We start from the raw sequence: 24,643 nt of genomic DNA, 5'->3' as shown, positions 1-24,643 counted from the left end.
ATATATAGCCAGAACTACAATCATCACACATTAAGTTTTATAAGATTCTATTTGGAAAGAGGCAAAACAAAAAATTCTCCTAGGCCCGTTTACCAAGACTTTTCTCTCTCCTACTTTCTAGGTTTATCGAAGCTCCTTTTTCTGGCTAGGGCAACCGGAATTAGCCCCTTCACTTCCTTCCAACAGTAATCAGTAATCACCCATTGTGGTAACTGACAAAACCCTTTCTCTATCCATTTTCCTTTGATTTGTACTAATTTTTCTCATGTGGGGGGGGGGGGGGGGGGGAGGGAACTTCAGACAATGATATTTGGTTCGACTGGGTTGAGAGAAGCAAAATAGGCTGAGAAGAATAACCATCAACAAGAAGGTTATGTAATGGATCTGCTTCATCCTCAAGGAAGCTTCGAATGATCAAAAGAATATGGTTAGGAGATGGAGGACAAAGGATCAAGTGACTTTTATGGTACTAGGAAATACAACGAACATGAAAGCTACATGAGCATTCTGTCACACAAGGGGAGGCTAGTGATATGGCCAAATTATACCTCCAAAAAGAAGTAAAAAGTAGTCGTTGTTCAAATATAGAACCTAACCAAGGTTAGGATTGATCTCACGAGGAATATGGGTTTGGATCAAGGTCAATTATGGTTATTTGCATTCTTAGTCATATTATCTTCGAAAGGTTGGGGGTTGGGGGAGGGGGGGGGGGTAGAATTTGTATAGTAAACAATCTTTATGTTCTTCAAAAGTAGTAAGTAGCAGAGTATCAAGTAATTGTGTTTTTTAATCGGTGAAAGACAAAACTAGGGTTTTATGATCATAATGAAGTCATAACGAAGTAAGACCGTATATTTGTAACCTCTTCTACTGTGTAGCATGCAAGATCGGTAAGTCAAGTTCACCTGAGTGGTTGGTCCCCTAAATAGATGAATATCACCACACAACTTGGTCCATCTACGGGTGTTTGTTTTACTAATCCTTATCTTTGATCCCAAATTAGCTATTCCCGAACAAGGTCAAGTGATTAGATGAGGGTTGATAGCCTCAAATCTCAGTTGTAAAATCTTTTTTCCCATTCGTTACTCCTTTGGTTCAGTAGTTGGCCCTCCAATTTTAGCTTCACAAATTGGCTTATAAGCACCTTTTCTTTCTCACACAATTCATAATTAAATCGTTGGGCAACAATCACATCATCCTTAACAATCAACTCATCATTTAAATTGCAAATACCCAAGCCAAACATCTCAACCTCATGAAAGAGCTCAATTCTTCTTTCTAGGACGTGAATCAATACATATTTCATTCCCTCATGAGGACCTCTAAATATATCTATTATTTTCCTACAAGGACCCATATACTAGTACAAGGTTTATTAGAATAAGCACACCTATCACCCCACATTTTTCCAGATGTCATCTCAAGAAGAGTAGGAAAAAAAGGATAAGAGTCAAATAATCACAATTAATCTAATCCAAAAACTATATTCCCTGACAACAATACCAAAATTTGATATGCCCAAATTATACCTCCAAAAAAAGGATAAAGTCGTTGTTGTTCAAATATAGAACCTAACAAAGGTTAGGATCGATCCCACGGGGAATATGATTTGAACCTAGGTCAATTGTGGTTATTTGCATTGTTAGTCGTATTATCCCCGAATCGCGGGGAAGGGGGAATTTGTATAGCAAAACCAATCTTTATGTTCTTTTAAAGTAGCAAGCAGCAGAGTACCAAGTAATCATGTTTTTGAATCAGTGAGGGACAAAACTAGGGTTCTCTGATTCCCATGAAGTTATAACGCAGTAAGACCGTAGATTAGTAACCTCTGCTAGTGTGTAGTATGCAAGATCGGTAAGTTAAGTTCACCTAAGTGGTTGGTCCCCTAAATAGATGAATATCACCACATAACTTGGTCTATCTACGAGTGTTTGTTTTACTAACCCTTACCCTTGATCCCAGATTAGCTATTCCCGGACAAGGTCAAGCTATTAAATAAGGGTTGATAACCTCAAATCTTCATTGTATAATTCATTTCCCATTTGTTACCCCTTTGGTCCAGCAAGTAAGAATAAGACGAGTTCTAACGTTTCCAACCGTCAAAAAGCAATCAAAACAATGGGAAAAACAATACATGCATGCACACTTTTCAAGGAATACTAGATACTAGATCTACTTTGTTACTTCTTCATGGTTCTCATAACCCTAGTTGTGAGTTAAGCTACTCATTATAACAAAATCAAGATTTACATTGGAAATCATAATTGTGAACTTACGAGAGAATAATTGAAATTCGAAAACTTGACTTAACAACTCAAGAACAATAATCAAGAATAAAAGAGAAGAAAAGAATAAACCCAAAATTCTTCGGCCTCCATGGAGGCTCTTCCAAAGTTCGCAAGCTATAAAATTTTAAGTTCTATATTGTGTGTAAGTTATGTAAGATTTTTTTTTTTTGATAAGATAAGTGGTATTAATAACACCATCAGGAAGATGCTAAATTTACAAGATAAGGCATTTGAGCTTACAAAAAAATCTCTCGCTAACTATACAAACTTTCTAAGCCAGAGCTAATGAGTTAGTAAAATCCTGAAGTTGTTTTGCATTAACAGCAGGATACAAGTTGGTCCAACTAAACAAATTTTTAGTGCACCAAGTCTTCATATGCCTAAAGTAGTTGACTCTCCATCAAAACATCTCTTGTTCCTCTCTAACCAAACACACCAAAAAATACAAGCAGGTATCATAATCCAGATCTTCTTGATGGCTTTGTCAACTTTCCATAGACTCCAACTCTCATATGCATCCTTAACAGTGAGGGGTGTGGTCCAATTGATGCCAGAGAGACAAAAAAACATGCTCCATAATTCTGAGGCCACCTCACAATGAAGAAGAAGGTGTATGGGGTTTTCAGCCTCTTTTTTGCACATATAGCATCTGTTTGGGAATTGGATTTTTCTTTTCTTTATGTTGTCTTGGGTGAGACATGCCTCATATAGAGCTATCCAGGTAAAAAAAACTACCTTAGGTGGTAGCTTGGTCCTCCAGATGAGTTTCCAGTATCAGTTAGCTATCACGGGGTTTCTAGAGCACAACTGTTGATACCCTTCCTTGACTGTATAAACTCCTTTCTGGTGTCCCCATTTGAGCTTATCATCTGCCTGGAGATTAATGTGACAATGTTGTAGTCTAGCAAAAAGGTCTACCAGATCATTCACTTCCCAATCGTGCATATTCCTTCTAAATCTCATATCCCAATTGATCCCTTCTCTATTAGCAGCAATAACAGAATTGGGATCTTGAGCAATTCTAAACAAATCTGGGAAATCCTCCTGAAGAGTGGTATTTCCAAGCCATTTGTCTGTCCAAAATTTTAGGAGTAAACCATTGCCCAATTCAAAGTAAGCGTTCTAATCAAATGTATCCCACAACATCCTAATACTCTTCCACAGTCCCACTCCGTAAGGAAGTGTAGTAATATTTGAGCACCATTGATTCAGCCTTCCATGCTTAGCTATGATGACCTCTTTCCAGAGCCCTGCGTCTTCCAAGTTGTATCTCCAAAGCCACTTCATCATCATACTTCTTTTGTGGGCTGCAAGGTTCTTAATGCCAAGACCTCCTTGGTATTTTGGTTGTGTGACCTTCTCCCATTCGATGAGATGAAATTTGTGTTTCTCCCTGTTGCCTTTCCAGAGGAAGTCCCTTCTTATCTTGTCAATCTGTTCTATAACCTCACTTGGCATTGGGAGCAAGGCCATGTAATAAGTAGGTAAACTGTCTAGAACACTATTGATAAGTGTTACTCTACCACCAAAGGAGAGATATTGCATTTGCCATGTTGCCAACCTCTTCTCAAACTTTTCAATAACCCCTGTCCAAATTTCAGTGGATTTATGCTGAGCACCCAAAGGAATACCCAAATAAGTGGAAGGAAATGAGCCAATGTTGCAGCCCATGATATCAGCCAGCTCCTCCAGATTTAAAACTTCATTAACTGGGTAGATAGTGCTCTTTTGCATATTCATGTGTAAACCTGAAATAGCTTCAAAAATAAACAAAGTTAGATTAAGCTGCATCACTTGTGATCTTTCAGCACCACAGAAAATCAATGTATCATCTGCATAGAGTAGATGCGATACATTAGCTTGAGATGTCGGATCTCTTCCTATCTTAATTGGCTCAATCCAATGCAAAGAACTTGCTTTCTGAATCATTTTGCTGAGGCCTTCCATTGCCAAGATGAATAAGAATGGTGAAATAGGATCACCATGTCTAATCCCTCTTTGGGGAGGGAAGAAACCCACAGGTGATCTATTCACCAAGATAGAATACTTGACTGTTGTGATACTGAATTTCATCCATCTTATCCATCTTTCACCAAACCCCATTTGCCTCAGGATAGTAAGTAAGTATGACCAGCTTACTTTGTCAAAAACTTTCTCAATGTCTAGCTTCACTAGCAACCCTGGTTCTCCACTCTTTATTTTCCAATCTAGAGCTTCATTAGCAAGGAGGGTTGCATCTGATAACTGCCTTCCTCGAACAAATGCATTTTGGCTTCCAGAAACCAATTTTCCAATCACTGTTTTGAGCCTGTTTGCCAGAAGCTTTGATGTTATCTTGTAAATGCTGCTAATAAGGCTGATTGGTCTATAATCTCTGAGCTCAATTGCCCCTTTCTTTTTAGGAATCAAGGATATGAAAGTGGCATTTACAGATTTGACCATGTGGCAGTGTTGGTGGTAGTGTCTCAAAGCTTTGATGATCTCATACTTGATAATCTCCCAGGCATGTTGGAAAAATGCCATGGTAACACCATCCGGCCCGGGAGCCTTATCAGGAGCACAACTTTTAATAACTGAGAAGATCTCTTCCTCTTCAAACTCCCTTTCCAGCCAAGTACTTTCTGCTTCAGAGATTCTAGCTAAATTCTCAAATCTAGCTGATGGTCTCCATGGTTCATTTTCTGTATACAGATGCTGATAGTAGCTCAAAATTTCCCCTTGATCTCTCTTTTATCCTCAATTACATGCTCCGCTATTTTTAGCTTATCAATACAATTGTACCTTCTATTAGCATTAGCCATGCTCTGAAAGTACTTAGTGTTCCTGTCCCCATCCTTAAGCCATAAACATCTTGACTTTTGTCTCCATGAAACCTCCTCAATCTTTGCTAATTGTTCTAAATGTGTCTGCAAGTTAATCATTTGAGCATTTTCAGCCTCGGAAAGGATTCTGCCTTCAGAAGATTGTTCTAGATTAGTGAGGTCATTCAAAGCCTGGCTTCTTTGTTCTTCCAACTTCCCAAATACCTCCTTATTCCATGTAGAGATATCCTTTTTTAGATATTTCAACTTTTGTACTAGAACGAAATCAGGACTGCCCTCTACTTCATAGCTACTCCACCAGTTTTTAACTGAATCAAGGAACCCCTCAGCCTGTAACCACATGTTTTCAAACTTGAAGTAGGATGAGCTAGAGTCCCATTCCCCACATTCAAGCATCAAAGGTTTGTGGTCAGATATTACTCTAGGAAGGGACACTTGCTTTATTGTCTTAAAACTGTCATTCCACTCTGATGAGATCAAGAATCTATCAATTCTCGATGCCTGCAAAAGCTCAGTTCCTCTTGACCACGTATATTGCGCTCCTCGCAGAGGTAAATCCATGAGTCCTAAATCTAGTATGGTTTTTGAGAAGTTCTCCATAGCTCTACTCCTTCTATGACAGTTGAATTTTTCGTAGTCAAATCTGCACATATTGAAATCTCCTCCCAACACCCATTGACCATCCCAAGTGCCCCTAATCGAGGCTAGTTCATACCAAAGATCCTCCCTTTCGCTGTTTGTATGTGGTCCATACACTCCTGTATAGCACCATCTGAATTGTTCCTGGACACTCTAAAATTACAGAGACCGAGTAGGTTCCTGGTTCAATGTTGACACTTTTTCCAGAACCTTTTATCCCACAAAATTATGATCCCCCCCCTGGTACCGTTTGCTTGTAATTCTGCCCAGCTGGCCCATCTATTCCCCCAAAGAGAATTGACTAGTTGTTGTGACCAATCCTCAATTTTAGTTTCTTGAAGACAAACTATGTCAGCCTTCCACTTCATTAATAGAGACTTAATGGTACTCCGCTTCCTACTGTCATTCAGACCCCTGACATTCCAACTGAGAATTTTTATTATAAGAATTGTTCTTCTAGACTATTTATAGATGTAGAAAACCACAAATAAAATAACTGAGTCCAACATAAATTGGGAAACCTAAAACCCAATTGAATTTGGTTTCTGCGTTGCACGTGTTTCTAGGAAAAAATGTTGTCGCCTCCGTAATTTCCTGCCGCATCTTCAGAGCCAGTCACGTGGCAACATGTAAGTCAACCTTCTCTTTTAATTTCGCATAATGGTGCAGCATATGGATAGATATAAATATTAATATTATATTAACTTTTTTGGATTAAGTTGCATGCTTGATTTTCATATATAATTTCTTGTTCTAAATTTATTGTTCTTCATCTTCACACCTTTTTAATCTTATACATTAAATACCCAATATAAGAATAATTCATAAAATTCATGCTAAAAAACAATAATAAAGAGCTAAAATGTGAGGTAAATAGTAATTGAATATATCTCTCTCTCTCTATATATATATATATATATTTTGGCCTCATATCAGCTAGTCAGTTATTATAGTCTCTGAACTAGCCATTAATGCAGGCTGGAGAGACAGCTTTTAAAATTGAAAAGCTCATTAAATGTTCTACTCAACTGTCCTTCAAACCTACCGCCAGACTACCCAATAAAGACTACCCTTACGCAAAGGTGGTTAAGGATAGTAAATGGCAAACCCAACCTCCATCAATTAGAGGGTCTTTTTGGAAGATGCTTAACGGGGACTTTTGGTAACCATGAATGGCCAACACTTTCTAATGTTCAAAGGTAGTCAACTTCTATGTGGAAGAAAACTTCTGGGGTTAACATTTACGTGATGGCCAGGAACAGCTTCCTCACTGAGTTTCGTAACAGGAACATAGCTAAGCAAATTCTGCAAGAAGACTGAGCCTGGAAAAACTTTAAGGTCAGGATGGACTGGTGGAATCCTTTTGTTGGTTGTATATGTAACCCCCTGTACCTCTACACCAACATACGACTAGTCAAACATCAACATATTTGTGTGAACTCGGGAGAATAAGGTTGTAAATGGGTAATTATAGCAGGAACCAATATATGAAGGTGCTGAAGTATCAAACCAAAGTTAAGAGGCTATAGAGAGCCATAAAACAAAAGTTCAGATTGAAGGTTGCAATGCGGCCTTAAATCTGAACAATTGTTATCCTTCGGGGTGCCCAGTGGTTTGGGTTTGGGACTTCCATGTTGGAGGTCTCAAGTTTGAAACCCATGGCCACCGAAAGCAAGGGGTTTGTTTGCCTTCTGGGTCGAGCTCGTCACACCGAGCTTGCCTAGTGCGGGTTACCTCTCCTGTGTGGTTTGAGAGCTATTGTATAGGAGCGGGGGTTTTACCTTGTGTGCATCCAAAGAGTAGCGGCTGTGGGTTTTCCTTGTCATAAAAAAAAAAGTTGCAATTGCGGAGGATTATTTCAAGTGATCCCAGACGTGGTCTGACTTTAAACAAGCATATCTCCCAATATATGAATTGTTTAAGGTTGTACTACCTATCAAATTAAAGAACTACGAGTCTAGTTCCCAATAAAACAAACCACTCGTCAATTCGATTTCTACATCAAAAGTTATGGACGATTTAAGAACAAACTATTGGAAGGATTTTCACTTATGGCCACCCCCACTCAACAGACAGACCAAATGTGAAATGTACGGTACGTACACGTAAGACTCCAGCCGTAAGTGGGAGGCAGTGGAGGCCTTTTTAAGGCAAATCAGACTTTTTCAGTCCTTTTCCAACTTATTAAATCTCAATCAGTTCCAAGGGGTTCCTAAATCCTCTCCTCACCTCTCCATAATTAAGTGTTTCCAAAGATTTCCAACAATTAATCTTTCCTCCATATCACATGATGCTACTATTAAGCTTTTCTTCTTTTTTAGTTTCTTGAAGGAGTTGTTTTGAGAAAGTTTGTGAAGTAAGACTGGATATCTTCGCTTTCCTCTTAATCTATGAGCTCATAGGAGCACTTTACATGTGTTTTGACAAGAACTCACGAGACAGTGATTGTAAGTCGTAAAGTTCAATTGTAACTTGTTGTGTAAGGATGTTTATGAATTGTTTTATGTATTGAGGATCCCGGGAAGTGCCAGGAGACCTTCTTAAAAGGTCATGTGAGGTTGTTGATGTGGTTAAGGAAGGAGATATGGAGAAACTTCTCAATAATGCGTCCTACGAGCTTGCCACTCACCTAATGGTCAATTGCCTATGTGACCTGGGCATGTTGTTGGGCCGTTTGTAATAGTTATATTACTTGTCGCTCTTATAGATTGACACTGAAAAGGAGTGTTTTGGTAGTCATAGGATGCTAGGATTGGAAGCTAAATCTTTTTTTAGCCGCTATGGCATGATCTCCCCGTCACCTATTTACTCTCTTATCAACCATGAGGTCGTAGATGATTAAATACATGAATTTATATGCTATATGCTTCATGTTCACGTACTTCTTTCAATTGTTTGCATTCCTATTGTTCGGACTTAGGAGTTTCCATATATTCGTATATTGTTAAAAAAAGTTCCTCTTAGTTCAAACGTTTGTTGTCATAAGTGTTGAAATGGAGTCCCTCCAAGAAGTAAGTCGTACGACCCCTATTCTTAACTAAGCTTAAAGTACGAAAAAGATATACCCTCCATGTGTGATGTCATTAAGTGTCATGTACTCTTCTTAAGCATAGTCTTCATTGACCTATCCTTTCATGCTATATGTTCTGGCAAAGTAAGTCCTAGAGCTTAAGGAATCGCTTACGATCATAAATAAGCCAAGTATAATACATTATAGAGATTAGCATATATGCTTAATGGTCGTCCATAGTTTGAAGGACATAGAATAAAAGCGATGTAGATGCATTACCTTATAAGCATGTTTAAATTCATGAACGTCGTCTATTATGTGAAAGGTGATATATATTGTGCCTTGTCTTCAATTGACCTTAGGCCTTAACTAGAAGACTAAGTGGCGAGGTAATAGATGCCCCTCTTATGTGCCTTATGTGTCTTATGTGACTTGTGCTTCCACGCCAGGATATTACGAAAAAAGGTTGGTTACAACTAAAACATGTTAACAATAAGATAGCATACAAATGGCTAGATACCTGAAAGGTTGTAAATCATTACATACAAACAGAACATGGGCCATGAGTGTCAGCTACACCTGTGTGCATATGTGAAGCATCTCAACCCTATATATATGTGAAGCATTCCCTATGTGATACTTCTCACGTGTATGTGTATGTGACACTTCTCAGTTCAGTGCATTAATGTGATCACATTCAGACAGGAGAGCTAGCCGACCTCCCCTTGTGTGATGCCACAAGGGTCAGGGTTTAGCTTACCCACGCTCATATTGTTTGCTGAGGAGAAAGTTCACTCCTCGTGCATGTTGGCAGATCTCATCTACGCATGACCACAATTACATGTTTATTGGAATTAGGCGTGTTGCCAGATCCACATAAGCAAGGCCATTGTGTGAAAAATCCATTCAACTCAGAAAAACCATTTCTTCAAAAATAACTCAGTTATCAGCTTACATCAATGTTCATTCTTTATATGCTTTTCATGTTTGCTTGTTTAACATTTTACCTTGTTTGTTATTTCTTACCCCAGAAATTCTAGCTCCACTTTTCTAGGAGGTAGTCTATCAGACTTACTGGGTATTCTGTAGGTGATACTTAGCCCGAGTGGCCCCTGCTTCCACTTTCTTAGATGAAGATACTGCAGACCACGTTCCAGATGCGATGTTCAAACTCAAGATCAGCTTACTTCGCCCTCTTCTTAGGAGGGAAGTCGTACTTTATTATGTTATGTTAGAAATATTAGTATTCCAGAGATTGCCCAAAAACATTATGTAGTCAGTATTCTTAAGAGGCTCATGACTTATCCTACTGGGTGTTAGTTTGTTTTATAGTACAACTTTAGCATTTATTTATCTTGTTGAACAGGAAACAACTTTGTATTATAAACCAGTACTTAAGTAAGTACTGAAAAGACCCTATACAAAAAAAATGGTAAGGAAGTAATAAAAAACTGAAGCAAATATAACCCTAACATGAATCAAAAACTTCTAGGATTGTCTCTGTATCATGAGAAAAGGTCTTTGTACACCAAAATAGCAGAAATCAGTTGAGCTTGATCTTCTGTATTGTGCTACTTCTATTCTCAAAACATCTGGCATTTCTTTCTCTTCAGACGATCACCTTTTAACAATTTGTTACACAACTTAGTTATGATAATTACGTTGGCCCTGGATATTTCAGTTATGTTAATTATGCTGTCCCTTCCCGATAATTCAGACAATTTAGTTAGATTATTTATTAGTCAGCTAAACACAGGGTTACCTCATCAGACAGTAAGTGTCGGGTAAGTTCCAAAAGATGGAATACGAGCACTGATCAGCCTATTATTGTAGACATTCAACAGAAAACACATCTAATCAGAATAAAGAGAAAGATAATCACCTCGGTTGAACCAGTTCTTGGATTGGGAGTTTCTACAGGACCTGGGCAAACTACAGTAACCTTGATTCCTTTACGACAGAGCTGCACAGGGAAAAGAAATAGATGAATGCTAAGATAAATAAAAGCAAGAAGATGATAATAACAAGGCTCTTGATCATTTATGAGGGGTATTGAGGAAGCTAGAATAATAATGATAATATTATGGATGTTGGAAACAAACACCATACTGGACCAAATTCAGCTACCAGCTTAAGAGGACATCTTCTGTTATGTATATATGAAACTTTCATACTTGAATAATTTCATTGATTGGTGGTGATGAGACACAACACCCCTCGAGTCCTTAAAAAATTGAACCTGCTTGTAGATCAATAGTGCCTACCAGATATAATGAGATCTGACTTCTGTCAACTGTCAAACAAGCTGCTCTGTTTTGGTGAATGGGTTTTAGGATATGGTTATACATTGAATACACTCCAATGAGGATGCCTTCAAAGATGGAGGGAAACGACAGTAATGCTGAGAAGGGAGGAAGAATAGGGGGTAGGAGAGGCAGGATGGCTGTTAGGGGGGGTCGTCTTTCACCAAAAGCCTTGGAACTTGGAAGGGAGGCAAATCATTGAGAAGAAGAAAGAGGCAACGGAAGTTTTGAATTGTGGAAAGGAAGAAAAGCTCTCAGAAGGTGAAAAGACAGAATTACCCTTGGATTAGTGAACCAGTTTGGAGGGGCATATTGAACCGGTTCACTACTCAGAGAAAGTCTAATGGCCAGATTGCAAGTAACATAACCAGGAATACAAGTTTGAATTGGCAGATCACTTTGAAAGAGAAGAAGAGCCAAACACCTACTATTCCGGCGCCGAAAATCAAGCAAAAGTGGAAGGAATTGGCTATGCCAATCTCAAATTACTTTGTCAACGCTGTGAAGGACCTGGGTTTTCTGTTTCATGCGTGGGGGAGCAGCAGAAGGTCACAACTTCTGTTTCAGGTGTGTCGGAATCTGCTTCTGGCGAACTCGGAAGTTACATATCAGGGGTGGTATGGAGTCATTTTGACCAGACGATGGGTGTCGGGTTCTGGGAAGTCTACCTCTGGTTAGCCTTCTGTGCTGGATCTGATGCTGGAGTTCATCCGGCGACCTTGCCGGTGCTGGAAATAGGGTCTGTTAATGCCGGCATTGTTCAGTTGGCTCCTTTTCTTCCAGAAATGAGTGGAAAGGGAGTGGGAAGTAGCCGAGGGTCCTGTATAAAATCAAAATGTCATTATACACAGTGGGGGAAGGAGCTGACTGTCATTTTTCAGCTAATTCACCACTGATGATTGGCACTGGCAGCGGGTGTAAAGACATACAGATAGAAGATGTGATATCGTTAGCTTGTGTCGAGGACAAATGAAATATGACAGGTGGGGTGGGGGAAAAATACCTTAGATTTGGAGAAATTTTTTGGGGTGTTATTTGAAGGGAAGGAGAGGAAGGTGTTAGATTTGCTCAGGTATATTGAACTAGAGGCAAAACAAGATAGGGAATGGGAGAAGACTGTAGGGAGAGGAGTGATAGAAGATTGGGGAAGGAGAAGGAGGGGGGAGGTAAAATGATAGTGTATGAGAGGAGATGTAGAAGTAGGGAAAGGAGTGGTGCTATGGGGGAGAAGAGGAGGGGCGATGAGGGTAAAAATTTTGTCCATGGAAGTTAAAACCACTACATAGAACGTCAAAGAAGGGAGGATTGGGGGTCGAATCTCTTGTGTCTTCAGGAGACGAAAGTAGAAGTAATGACAGACAAGGTTGCTAGAAGCGTATGGGGAACAGTAGGTGAAGTATGATTGGGTTCCAGTCATAGGTAATGCAAGGGATATAGTAATCTTAAGGGATGAGAGAAAAATAGAGGTGATGGAGGTAAGTAAGAGGCAGTTCGTGACTATCATGCTTGATGGGAGTAGAAGGAGGAACATGCACACCCCTTTCAAGTTCGAGAACATGTGGCTTCAGGTGTTAGACTTTAAAGAAAGAGTATATGGGAGGTCGAATGGATATGAAGTTGTAGGCACACCCTCGTTCCAATTTGCCAGCAAATTAAAATTGCTAAAAGAAGATATAAGGAGGTGTTTGGAAATGATAGAAGTTAAAATGGACTCAACTAACGTGGTGGGGGAAATGGAGCGGGTGGAAGGGTTGAGAGAGTTAGACGAGGGGGAGTATTAAGAAAGAGGAGGCGAAGAGAGAGATAGCCACTTTAGCAATAGCTCGAGAGGTTAGTTGGAGACAAAAATCGAGGGCGTTGTGGTTGAAAGAAGGGGATTCAAACACATTTTTTTCATAGGGTTGCTGTAGAAAATAGGAGGAACTTCATTGAATCTTTAGAAGTGAATGGAGTAATATTTGAAAGGGAAAGGAAGTTAAGGGGGTTGTTGTGGTAATGAACTGTTACTTAAAGAAGATATTAGCTGAAGACTGAAGCTTAGGGGAATAGTGCTTAGTCAATTAGGGGAGGGGATGAGGGAGTGGTTGGACATGACTATTTTAGAAGAAGAGGTAAGGGATGCTATTTTGACTAGTACAGGAGACAAGGCCCCGAGATTGGATGCTTCACTATAGTTTTTTTTTTTTTATTATAACCGAGAAATCCGTCTGTGACCCGCCCTTTGGACCAATCACAACCTTCTAAACTCGGTGGATAATGGGCCCACCCCTCTACCCTTCTCCACTTAAATATTGGCTTCGCTTTGCATGGTGTGGGGCTTGAACCTGCAACCTAAGCCACAAATCCTCCACCTTTTGCCACTCGAGCTAGGCCTTAGGGGCCACTCTAGCTTTTTTCCAACACTGTTGGAGGATAGTTGAAGGGGAGTTGATGGAGACTATTGCAGAATTTCAAGAAACTGGAGAGTGAGAAAAGTCTTAATGCATCTTTCATTACCATTGTGCCGAAGAACGAAGGAGCGCGATAAGCATCAAAGATTATAGGCCTATTAGTCTGGTGGGAAGCATCTATAAGATCATCTCTAAGGTGCTTTCTAACAGACTAAAAAGGTACTGGATGAGACAGTTTCATCCTCTCAAAATGCTGTTGTCGAAGTAACACAGATCCTTGATGCAGATTTAGTGGCAAATGAAGTGGCTGACTCCAGAAGGAAGAAAGGAGAGTCGCACATTTTATGTAAATTGAATCTTGAGAAAGCTTATGATCATGTGAATTGGGAGTTTCTAGACTTCATGATGCAAAAGATGAGGTTTAGGGATAAGGGGAGGAAATGGGTTAAAGTTTGCATCTCTACTGCCAGATTTTCTAGTTTGGTAAATAAGAATCCTTGTGGTTTCTTTGGGAGCTCGAGCGGGTTAAGACGGTGGGATCCTTTACTCCAATGCTATTTACTTTGGTATTGGAAGCACTGAGCAAAATGATTGATAGGGCAGTTACCGGAGGCTTTTTGAAGGGTTTCGATGCTTCATTGGAGAGCAGAGTGATATGACTGTCACACATCTCTTATTTGTGGATGATACCTTGGTGTTTTGTGATGCAGAGGTCTCCCAACGAAATTATAGCTAGATTACTTGAGACAGATACTTATATGTTTCAGGTTGTGTCAGGCCTAAAGATCAATTCAGGAAATATGAAATCACTCAAGTAGGAGAAGTGGTTAATATGGATGAGATTGTGCAGGTGTTGAATTGTAAGGCGGGCACATTACCTACTACATACTTGGGTCTACCATTGGGTGCTTCGAACAAAGATCTATCAGTGTGGAATCCGGTGATTGAGAGAGTTAAGAAGCAGCCAGAGGGGTGGCAAAAGAGATACTTCCCCAAAGGTGGGAAGGAAGTATTGATCAGAAGTACTTTATCTAGCATCCCCACATAAATGTCACTCCTGCAGGCTCCTTGTAAAGTGACAGAAAAGATGGAAAGACTTTAGTGGAAAATTCTATGTAACTCAACGGAGGGATATAAAAAGTTTCACTTAGTGATTGGAGAGTTGTCACATCTCCAAAGGAATGGTGAGGACTTGGTGTGAAAGATCTCAGGTTCAACAAAGCCTCGCTAGGAGAAGTGGTTATAGAGGTTTGGGGCGGAGGAGAATGTGTTTCGGAGGGGGGTGGTAGCAGAAAAGTATGGCATTTTGGAAGGTGGGTGGAGGACTAAAAATATCACAACACCTTTTGGGTATGGTTTATGGAGGAGTATTATGAAGGGATGGGAAGACTTAGGTAGACATACTTCTTCCGGAGTAGGGGATGGCAGAAGTATTAGTTTCTGGACACACAAGTGGTGAGGGGAGGATGAGCTGTGGGAAGTTTTCCCTAACATATATAGAGTGTCTTGCCAAAGAGAGATGACAGTCCATCAAGTTTCGAGGTCTCACGAGGAGGAAGTTCATTGGGATCTGAGGTTCAGGACGAATCTACAGGACTGGGAGTTGGAAGAATTTTAATAATTTGGTTGAGTTACTGTATGGGGAGGATCTGCTTAGTGATAGATGAGATGTATGGAGATGGCGAGAGAGTAGAGCAGTCTTATCAAAGGTGCGCTTAAAGCACGCTTAAGCCCTGAAGCAAGGCTCAAAACATGTTGAGCACTTCACCTCACTTAATGTGCGCTTTAGTGTCGTCATCAAAGTTCTAAGACATACTTTTCTTTGTCAATGAACCTCTTCTAAAGCGATGACACTAAACAATTGCTATTTCATTTTATCGTTATTATTTTTCAATTTCTTTGTTCATATATTTGTCACGCTTTTAAATTATTAGCCTTGGACTAAACATATTATTGTATTTTTTCTCCCCTTGCGCCTTTTTTCATTAAAGCCCATGTTTTATTTGCGCTTAAAGCCCCAACGGAACTTAGAGCTTTTCTGCAATTTTTTCTTTTGATAACACTGGAGTAGAGATGGCTAATTCACTTTTAAATAGTATTATGAGAGGTTATTAACAAGAGTTGAATGTATTTTCCCTCGTTGTGCTATTTAAGTACCCAGGGGTCCGAGGAAGGAGTGTTTCTTTGCGTGGTTGGCAGCAAGGGTGTGATATTGACAGCGGAAAACCAGACAAAAAAGAAGATCAACTATTTTAGTTGGTGCTTCCTGTGCAAAAGTTTGAGTGAAGATGTGGATAATTTCTTGTTGCATTGTCAAGTGGCTAACCTTTGTGGAGAGTAATTCTTAATTGGTTTGGGGTGCGATGGGTGATGCCAAGAACAGTGAAGGAGGCTTTGCATAGCTGGGTTATAGGAGGGGAAAGAGGAGTCCTAGGGCTTGGAAGGTTCCCCGCTAGAACTGTTGTGGTTATTTGGAGAGAGAGGGAAATCGGAGAGTGTTTGAAGGGGTTGAACAAGATATTGTAAAGTTGCAAATAGTCTTCTATTTCTAGTTTGCTTTTGGTGTTCCCACGAGACCCAAGTTTGACTAGAAGATTGGGCCTCTTTTTTTGAGATTCATGTTTCGATGTAGGTTCTCTTTTTGGGTATGCAGCTTGTATATGGGGGGTTTTCCCCAATCATCATATATCATATATAAAAGAGAACCCTACGCCCACCTACGTGGCGCCACCACAAACAAGGATTCCTTTTTAATTTATTTATTTCCAAAATTAGCCTCCCCTTTCATGAAAAATTGTGACTGTTATTAAAAGTTGCGACTTTTATGAAAAGTTGCGACTTTTATGAAAAGTTGCGACTTTTATGAAAAGTTGACTTTTATTAAAGTTGTGACTTTTATGAAAAGTTGCGACTTTTATGAAGAGTTGCGACTTCTATTAAAAGTTGTGACTTTTATGAAGAGTTGCGATTTTATGAAAGGTTGTGACATTTCCGAAGAATTGTGACTTCTCCGAAGAGTTGTGACCTTTCCGGTAAGGCACAATAAGCATTTGTTCACACTACCCTTTGTTGTCTATAAATAGAGGGGTTCCCTCTCATTTTAAAACAATGAAAATTCTGAACTTCTTCTTCTTCTGCACAATTAAATATTTGATTCTGAACTTCTTCTTCTTCTTCTTCTTCTGCACAATTAAATATTTGTGTACTTTGCTCATGTTGAGTGGCTCACTGACACTATTGTTTTTGTATCATTACACTGGTGAATAAAATCGTTTCATCCTGAGAGGATCTATTTCTTTAAACCTCGGGTACTAGAGGGGGATGATTTCATTAAGGAAACACTGTGCATTCAATGAGCTCGATTTTTCCTTTCTGTTTCATTCTATTGTTACAGTTCCTGGTATGTTTTTTTTACAGTCATTAATTTATTAATTTATGCTTATGATATTAATTGTTGTTTTTGAGTACATGTTTTAAACTTTGTTGTTTATGTTTCTGTAAAGTTATTGTTATAAGTATTTGTTAGTACAGACTCTATGTAAATCCAATTACTACAAATTCACAAATAACTTTTTACAGAATACATTTCTTTACAACATTCTCCAAGAGATCAAGCCTATAAATTTATATGTTTTTTGTTGTTGTCATAATAATGTTAATATTAACAGGAGTAAAAAAAAAAAATAGAAACTCAAATGATAGAACTAAAACTAGCAATTAATTACAATTGTATGATACACAATAATGGCCATTCTCTCGCACCAAAGTACTCTTTTGAACTTTTTTCCCATTATCTCTTACTTCTCTTTCACCCTTTTCAAGGATCCTTAATGTTTTATTCGTGAACAACTTCAATTCCCAAACACCATCATAACTATATTACATATGAAATTTGTATTTTGGAAGATTGCATTTTAATTTTAAAACACATAATGACTACATATTACTTATTGGTATATCATATGATTATGGAACCTTTGCTCTTGATAAACACATTAGTTATATATTTTTTTTTATTTTTTATTTTTTTATTTTAAAAAAAAAAAAAAAAAATTTGAAAGTAATTGATAGTGTTATACTAACGAAATTTGCAAAGAAGAAAATTGAGAAAAATATTTATTTGACTCTCTAATTAAAGACACTATGTAACCATGCATATAGATGATAAAACTAAACTAACCATTGTAAAATTTCAAAATCAAATTAATGAATCTGTAAAATGAAATTATGTAAACTTGGAGAAAATAGTGTTATGATTTGTAATTTTGCCTTTTCTTTTAATAAAACAAATGGTAAACTACAATTGAATAACCTCTATACTCTTGAAAATAGATTTATATAAAATGCTATAACATCAAAATACAAGAAAAGTCTATTCTAATAAATTTTAAAGAAAAATAATCTAACCGCGCGAAGCATGGGCCCATTTACTAGTTGTTAATAAAATTGTTTACCTTATCAAAAAAAAATATGCATACCTCAGAACGCAAGGAGTGGAAATACCCATTTACTGCAAATTTAGAAGCCGAGTATACCGCCTGACCTGGTGCAGGAGTCTTTCCAGCTGCACTGCTCATCTAGATATAAATAAATCAAATGAATATTTTTTACCATCACCTCATCAAGGGGTATATAAAGTACAGAAAACTAAATTTCTTGCACATATTAATAATGGAACAGAACGATTACAAAAGTGGAGAAACTTTCCATAGTCCTGCCACGAGGGCATACTAAAAAGCAACCACCTGATTAACATAAGAACATGATAAAAACAGTTTTCCCAAGAGAATTATTGTGTTATTATATTCATTTGAGAGTATGGATGTACTTGAGTTTCACCTGCCTGCATAAAAAATTTGCATAGAAAAGAACGACTCTGAAAATCAGAATTGTATACCAGAAGAACCAGAAAAGGAATGTGATCCTAAAAGATTGTACTAAATTAAGATAACATTAGTAGACTATACTGCAACAACCTTGGTAAACCACCAGCCAGCATTTTGTATGATTAAATATTTTCTTAGTTAATAATTTAGTAGATTTTTGTCCGGAACAAGTGTTGCAATCAGGTTATGGCATCAAGATAACTGTAGTCACCAAACTTAACCGCACCTCTGATAATTCTACTTACCACAACAAGATGTCCTCTTCCCCGCTTCAGCATGTAAGGCACAAGCATCCGCGTCATCGATATGGGGCCCACGACATTCACATTTAACATTGCCTACTAACAGATCAGATATGATATAAGTATTTGAAGCAGCACAATAGAAACATTTCATAATCGGATGTCATATATTATCAGGTCGCCATGGGTAGATGGACATCCACAGAACAGACCTGTTCAAAGAAACTAATGAAGAGTCATTAGAACCTCAGGACTTTTTTTCTGACAAATCCTCTGTAGAGATGGATAGCAAAACCATAAAAACATGCTCATGCTTTAGATGACAAAAGTGTCCACCGAAAAAAAGAAGAAAAAAAGCAGCTTCCCTTCTTTTAATAAAAGTTACTCCAATATATTATTACAGGAGGGGCCTGCATCTAAAAGAACTTTTTTCTGCCAAGCTAATTATATACAAACTGGCATCTCTACAAGCTGCTAGACACCTAGAAAACGTACATAGCCCATATGATGTACATTTGAGACTAGATGAAATTCAAGTGATATTTATAATTTCCTTTGCATTGCTTGAATTCTTTTTTCCCTCCATCCTCCTGTTTTTGCAGTAATTGTAAAACTCTGCGATCAAGCTCCCTCTAAGTCTCCAAGTTTCACCTCTTCCCTTCTTCTTTTTTTGAGAATGGTATCAATTTCTATATATCAGTGCACAAACACAGTGCCAAAACCATACGTATAAATGTGAAGCTAAAACCGAAAAAGCTATCCTTTTTTTTTTTGAAAATGGTAATTGTTTCTATTTCTGTAGAACAATACATAGGTTGTACTGAAACTGTATTTACATAAGGAACTCTAATAATACCAACCTATCCCTATAATGAGTCTAAGACACCAATGATAGAGACAGAGAAAGGTTCCTCTCTTTCAATATTGTCCACCAAATAGTGGCAGGGACAATTCTCCAGTTACTTCTGTTTTTTGCTTGTGTCCCTTCTTCTTCCCAGCTATATAGAGCCTCTGAAATCTCCCAGGCATGGACCAGGACATGTTTAAGTCTCAGGAACAAATTCCACAACTGGCCACTGACTTCACATTGGATGAACAAAGGATTGACTGTTTTTGCAGTTTTTCCACAGAAAAAACATCTAGAGCAAAGTGTAATTCGCCTCTTCACTAAATTGTCCTGTGTCAATACTGCTTCTTTAGCCAGTAACCACACAAAGCAAGACACCTTGTAGGGGATTTTGGCTTTCCAACATCTAGAGCAAAGTGTAATTCGCCTCTTCATTAAATTCTCCTGTGTCAATACTGCTTCTTCAGCCAGTAACCACACAAAGCAAGACACCTTGCAGGGGATTTTGGCTTTCCATATATGTCTCCAAGGCCACTTGAGTAACTGTAGATTTTGATGGTTCAACTTCTTGTATGCTGCACCTAGTTTAAAAATCCCTTTACTGCTTCCCAACCACTGCAATCTGTCCCGCCCTGTTTCCAAACAACTAAACTGATCAATGCTTCTAAAAAATTCGGTTACTCTTGGGATTTCCCAGTCATTGAGGTGTCTTCTAAATACAAAATTCCACCTTTGAGGAGTGCATAAGTGAGCTATAGTACTTTGTTGCTGAAGAACTAAATTGTGAATGTTAGGGAAGAGAGTCTCCATATTTTCTTCTTCATGCCAATCGTCCTTCCAGAATCTAGTTTTAATGCCATCTACCACTTTGATCTTGGTGTTTAGTTTGAATTCATTCCAAAGTTCTCGAATGGATTTTCATAAGCTAACACAATTAAGGGGTGGTAACCTCCTTTGTCATCCAACTATCACTCTCTTCATAGTTTTCCTTTATGACTGAGCCCCACACATTCTGATTATCATTTGAGTACTTCCAAAGCCACTTCATCCTCAAAGCTTTGCTCTGGTTCTTCATGTTCTTGATCCCCAGACCCCCAACTCTCTTTGCAGTGATCACAGTTTTCCATTTGACTAACTGATACCTCTCCTTTCCTTGCGGGACAGGAAATAATGACATCATCTATGTTAGAAGTGCATCAAGTACAAAATTAATCAAAGTTAGTCTTGCCCCTAGTGAAAGGTACTGAGACTTCCACCTTGTTAACCTCTTCTCACACTTCTCAATCACCCCATCCCAGATTTCCACAGACTTGGATTTTACCCCCGAAGGCATACCTAAGTATGTGATTGGGAGGACACCCGCTTCACCTCCAAGTATTGACTTCAAAATTTCCATGTTTCAAAATTTACTGGTTATAGGAAGCTTTTCCTCCCGTTGACATGTACCAAACCTAAATCTAAAATTTCTAGGATAGCTACAGTTTCTAGTAGGGGTTCTTCTTTACACCAAAAATGAAATAACAAAAGGGAGTTCATCTTGATCTTCGGAATTTGATTACCCATGCCTCCAATGTATCTCGAATTTCTTTCCCTCCAAACAGTCCACCAAATACATTTCAACAACATAGAAAGATGTTTTTGGCATTGTCCACCAAAGACTCCAAAGAGCTTTTTGGCACTGTCCATTTGATACCTCATGCATAGAAAGATGTTCCAGATTTGAGAAGTCAACCCACAATGTAACATAGATGACAGTTTCAGCTTCCTTACCACAAAGATATCATCTTGAAGATAATTGTATGTCTCTCTTTAAATTTCATGTGTTAAGCATGCCTGTTACTACCAACCAGATAAAGCATTCCATTTTATATGGAATTCTAACTTCCCACATGTGCTTCCATGGCCACAACTCTTAGTCTTGACTGATTGCGTGATTATTCTGGATCCTATATGCAGAATTGACTGTAAATTTTGCTTTGTTATGCCCCTGACACCACATCCTGTCAACACCACATCCTGTCAACTTCTGCACTAAGGATATACAGACATTCTCATTATATATAACTTACTCTGGAAATATGTCTTCTTTCCTAATGTAAATTGCTTATGATTGTCACTGAAAGGAAATATAATCTGGAAGGAACATATTCCTAGCAAAAAATATCATTGGAAACCAACAAATAAACAATAATAACTAAGGGTATTCTATATGTGGACATAATGTCGCAGTTCACAAACACTTCCTTGTGTTTTAACGTTTATATTTGAGAAGGATTGTGTTTTAACATCTTTTGTAAAACGAACTATTTGTGGTTGTGGGTGTGTACTACTGAATTGAGAGTCTGCTAGCTCTGATTAAAATGATTAAGCAAAGAACCCATGAACTGACTAGGGTGGAACTTTATAGGCTAGGCATGGATATGGACCTAATCAGTCCAACGTGGTTTATGAAGACATGATACCTTGAGTGTTTCTTCTGTCACATCCAGTGCTGTAGATTTCTGCAATAAAGAGAATTATATTATCTAACTACATCTTCATAACATTAACAATCATCTTGAATTGATCAAAGAAAAACTCGGTGAAAACCCAGATGTTAAAGTTCTGCAAGCTACAAAGAGAAAGTTGCAAATTTTAAATTGTCCTTCATAGTGATTTCTCTCACTCCCTCTCCCCACCCACCTGCATGTACTCCAGTGATAGTTATAAAAGATTTAGCACCATTTGTTTTTACAAGGGGAAAAAGGTTAAAAACTATTAGTTTACATTAAAACCAGCCACATTACTTAAAATTTTAATTTGACATCCTCAGCAAGTGTCAACCCTCAACCTACAAAGAATTCCACAAAATAAGGTTTTCTCTGATTCAAGAAACTTTTAAGTGTGAATTCTTTTATTGTTTTCTTCCAACACTACTTTGATAAAATTATATAAAAACTGACGTGGTATCATTTTGTTTCATCTCCAACCAAATAGGAGGCACAAAAGTTAAACATAAAGATTGACAAGAACACCAGAAGATATTTTTAAGAAGTGAAGGATGACTTTTTGTTGCACAACTCAATCGTCAAGCGCCATAACAGAAGTTCCCAGTTTCTTTAGATTGAAATAAAAATAGGACATAGTTGGCCAAACCATCTTCAGAAAATATTGAAGAGTCCAATTCTTCAAAACACCCTCATGTTCTATGCTTTTTATAGGACTAGCAAAAGAATCGAATATCCTCTATGTTAACAGGGTTCCTAATGGTCTGTTAATTTAATGTTGAAATATACGGGTTAAGAAAACTCCATAAGATGAGTTTGTTCATAACAAGCCCTTATATCATTAGCCCAAAAGGGATACTGACACCATGAAGATAATGAATCCAAATGAAAGCAGAAACAAACTAAAATAATTGATTAGAACCTGAGTTAGATGCAAGAGAATAATTTGGCCAATAATGGAAGTTCAATTAATTATGGGCTTCTTTATCAAAAATATTGTGGACTTACTGGACGCTCATAGGCTGCATTGTGAATCATATAATCCACTCCAGCTGCATCAAAAAATGATTCAGCTTTCTCTACAGCCAATCTCAGACTTTCCTCCCCAGATGTCAAGTCCAATGGTAAAACCATCACATCTCTTGGTGCATATTTTCCTGATTTTAACAGATACAATAATGCCTAAGTATAAAGCAGGATAGTAAGCAGAGAAGTAAGAAAGAAAGAGGCTTATCCTGCATCACTTAGAAAGCGTTACCTGTAAGTTGTTGCTTGACATGCTGAAGCTCAGCTTCATTTCGAGCAGATATAATGAGTTTTGCTCCTAAACTTGCAAGTTGTTTGGCAAGAATTTCCCCTTTTCACCAATATCCAAAAAATAGCAACGAATGAAAATGACAACAACAAGTAAAAACAAAGATAAGAAGTTCTTTATGTCAGTAGACGAAATATTTTAGCAGCAATAGGGAGACGACAAACTTATGACAGTTATTCTTCTTTTTTTTTGACAAGGAACCCCGCAGCCACTACCATTTGGGTGTGCACAGGGTAAAAAACCCTCTCCTATGCAATAGCTCACCCGCACTAGGCAAGCCTGGTGCGACGAGCTAAAACTAGAAGGCAAACCCTTTGCTTTCGCAAAGAGTTTCAATCAAACATGAATGGTCAAACTTATGACACTTAATAGACAAATGATCATAGATTCATAGTATAAAAGACAACAAGTTCAACTGTTATGTACTTCGAAAGAACTAGTTTCATATAAATAAATTTCTTTAAAAATCACCATAACTGGAAAAAAACAAATACCTATTCCACGACTAGCTCCAGTAATCCAAATAACCTGCACGGCTTAAAATTGGGCATCAAAAATAGTACTCCAAACACTTGCTATTTACGAATTTCTTAATAATCAAAATTCAGAAACACAAAAATAGGTAACCTTATCTTCAATTTCTTCGCGTTTCACTTTCCCTTTTGATAATAATGTGAAATCCCCTGATAACAAAATTTTGAAACTTCAGTGTTCTGTTCTTATCGAATTCAGATTCAAATTCAAGATGCATCCATATCAAATAGTTACCATCAGCAGTGAGGAACTTGATGAACAAGAACGCGAAGATAACAAGGAACACCAAATACAAGATCATCATATTTGTCAGTCTATTAATCTCACAATTTCTAGCGTTCGCCGTATATATACTTTTTGTTTTCCATTTGTGTGAAACAAATATAATTTGGAGGGTTAATTAAATCTTTAATACGATTTTTTATTTTTACTAGTTTTTCAATTATCAATTTAGAAAATTTAAGCAAAGATTTGAATAATAAGTTTTGCACAAAATAATATTGCAGATTATTTTGTGAATGTTCAATGTGGATCATCATATATATCTCTTATTCACACGAACCTAGTTAATGAAAAATTTATTAGTTAAATGCAATAATGTATATATTTATTTCAATTTGATGAAGTCAATCATGTAATTAGTCGTATCTCACTAATATTACATTATAGACGATATTTGTTGTGTATTTTTCTTATTATCTAACCAGATGTGCTTTGCACGTGTATTCCACTTAAATTGTTTAGATGTCATATGATCATGTGGAGAATAACCACATTTTATTTTTTAGAACTATTTTTGTACATTAATTTTTTATAAGTTATAACATAATAGATGACGTTCTTTTTGTTGGCTCTCATATTTGACTTTTCGATTGACTGTG

General features: G+C 37.8%; 1 protein-coding gene across 2 annotated transcripts in view; it reads right to left on the bottom strand.

Moving 5' to 3' along the window:
• LOC125821033 (uncharacterized) overlaps window positions 1-24,099 on the bottom strand; it is a 29,865-nt gene extending 5,766 nt beyond the window's left edge. For both annotated transcript variants that reach the window (XM_049500465.1, XM_049500464.1), the window contains exons 1-9: window positions 23,997-24,099; window positions 23,856-23,911; window positions 23,723-23,756; window positions 23,172-23,270; window positions 22,922-23,070; window positions 21,890-21,928; window positions 18,584-18,676; window positions 17,931-18,029; window positions 10,642-10,722 (exon numbers count right to left, since the gene is read on the bottom strand). In XM_049500465.1, the coding sequence (XP_049356422.1) occupies window positions 10,642-10,722; window positions 17,931-18,029; window positions 18,584-18,676; window positions 21,890-21,928; window positions 22,922-23,070; window positions 23,172-23,270; window positions 23,723-23,756; window positions 23,856-23,911; window positions 23,997-24,066 (720 nt within the window). In that variant the 5' untranslated portion in view covers window positions 24,067-24,099. The remainder of the gene's footprint in view (window positions 1-10,641; window positions 10,723-17,930; window positions 18,030-18,583; window positions 18,677-21,889; window positions 21,929-22,921; window positions 23,071-23,171; window positions 23,271-23,722; window positions 23,757-23,855; window positions 23,912-23,996) is intronic.
• Between the last annotated feature and the right edge of the window lie 544 nt (window positions 24,100-24,643).

This window comes from Solanum verrucosum, unplaced genomic scaffold, assembly GCF_900185275.1.
Source record: "Solanum verrucosum unplaced genomic scaffold, falcon-dt-bn FXZP01000050.1, whole genome shotgun sequence".
In the NCBI taxonomy this organism is placed as follows: Eukaryota; Viridiplantae; Streptophyta; class Magnoliopsida; order Solanales; family Solanaceae; genus Solanum; species Solanum verrucosum.
Note: the sequence above shows the minus strand (reverse complement) of the source record. Positions and strands in the feature narration are given on the sequence as shown.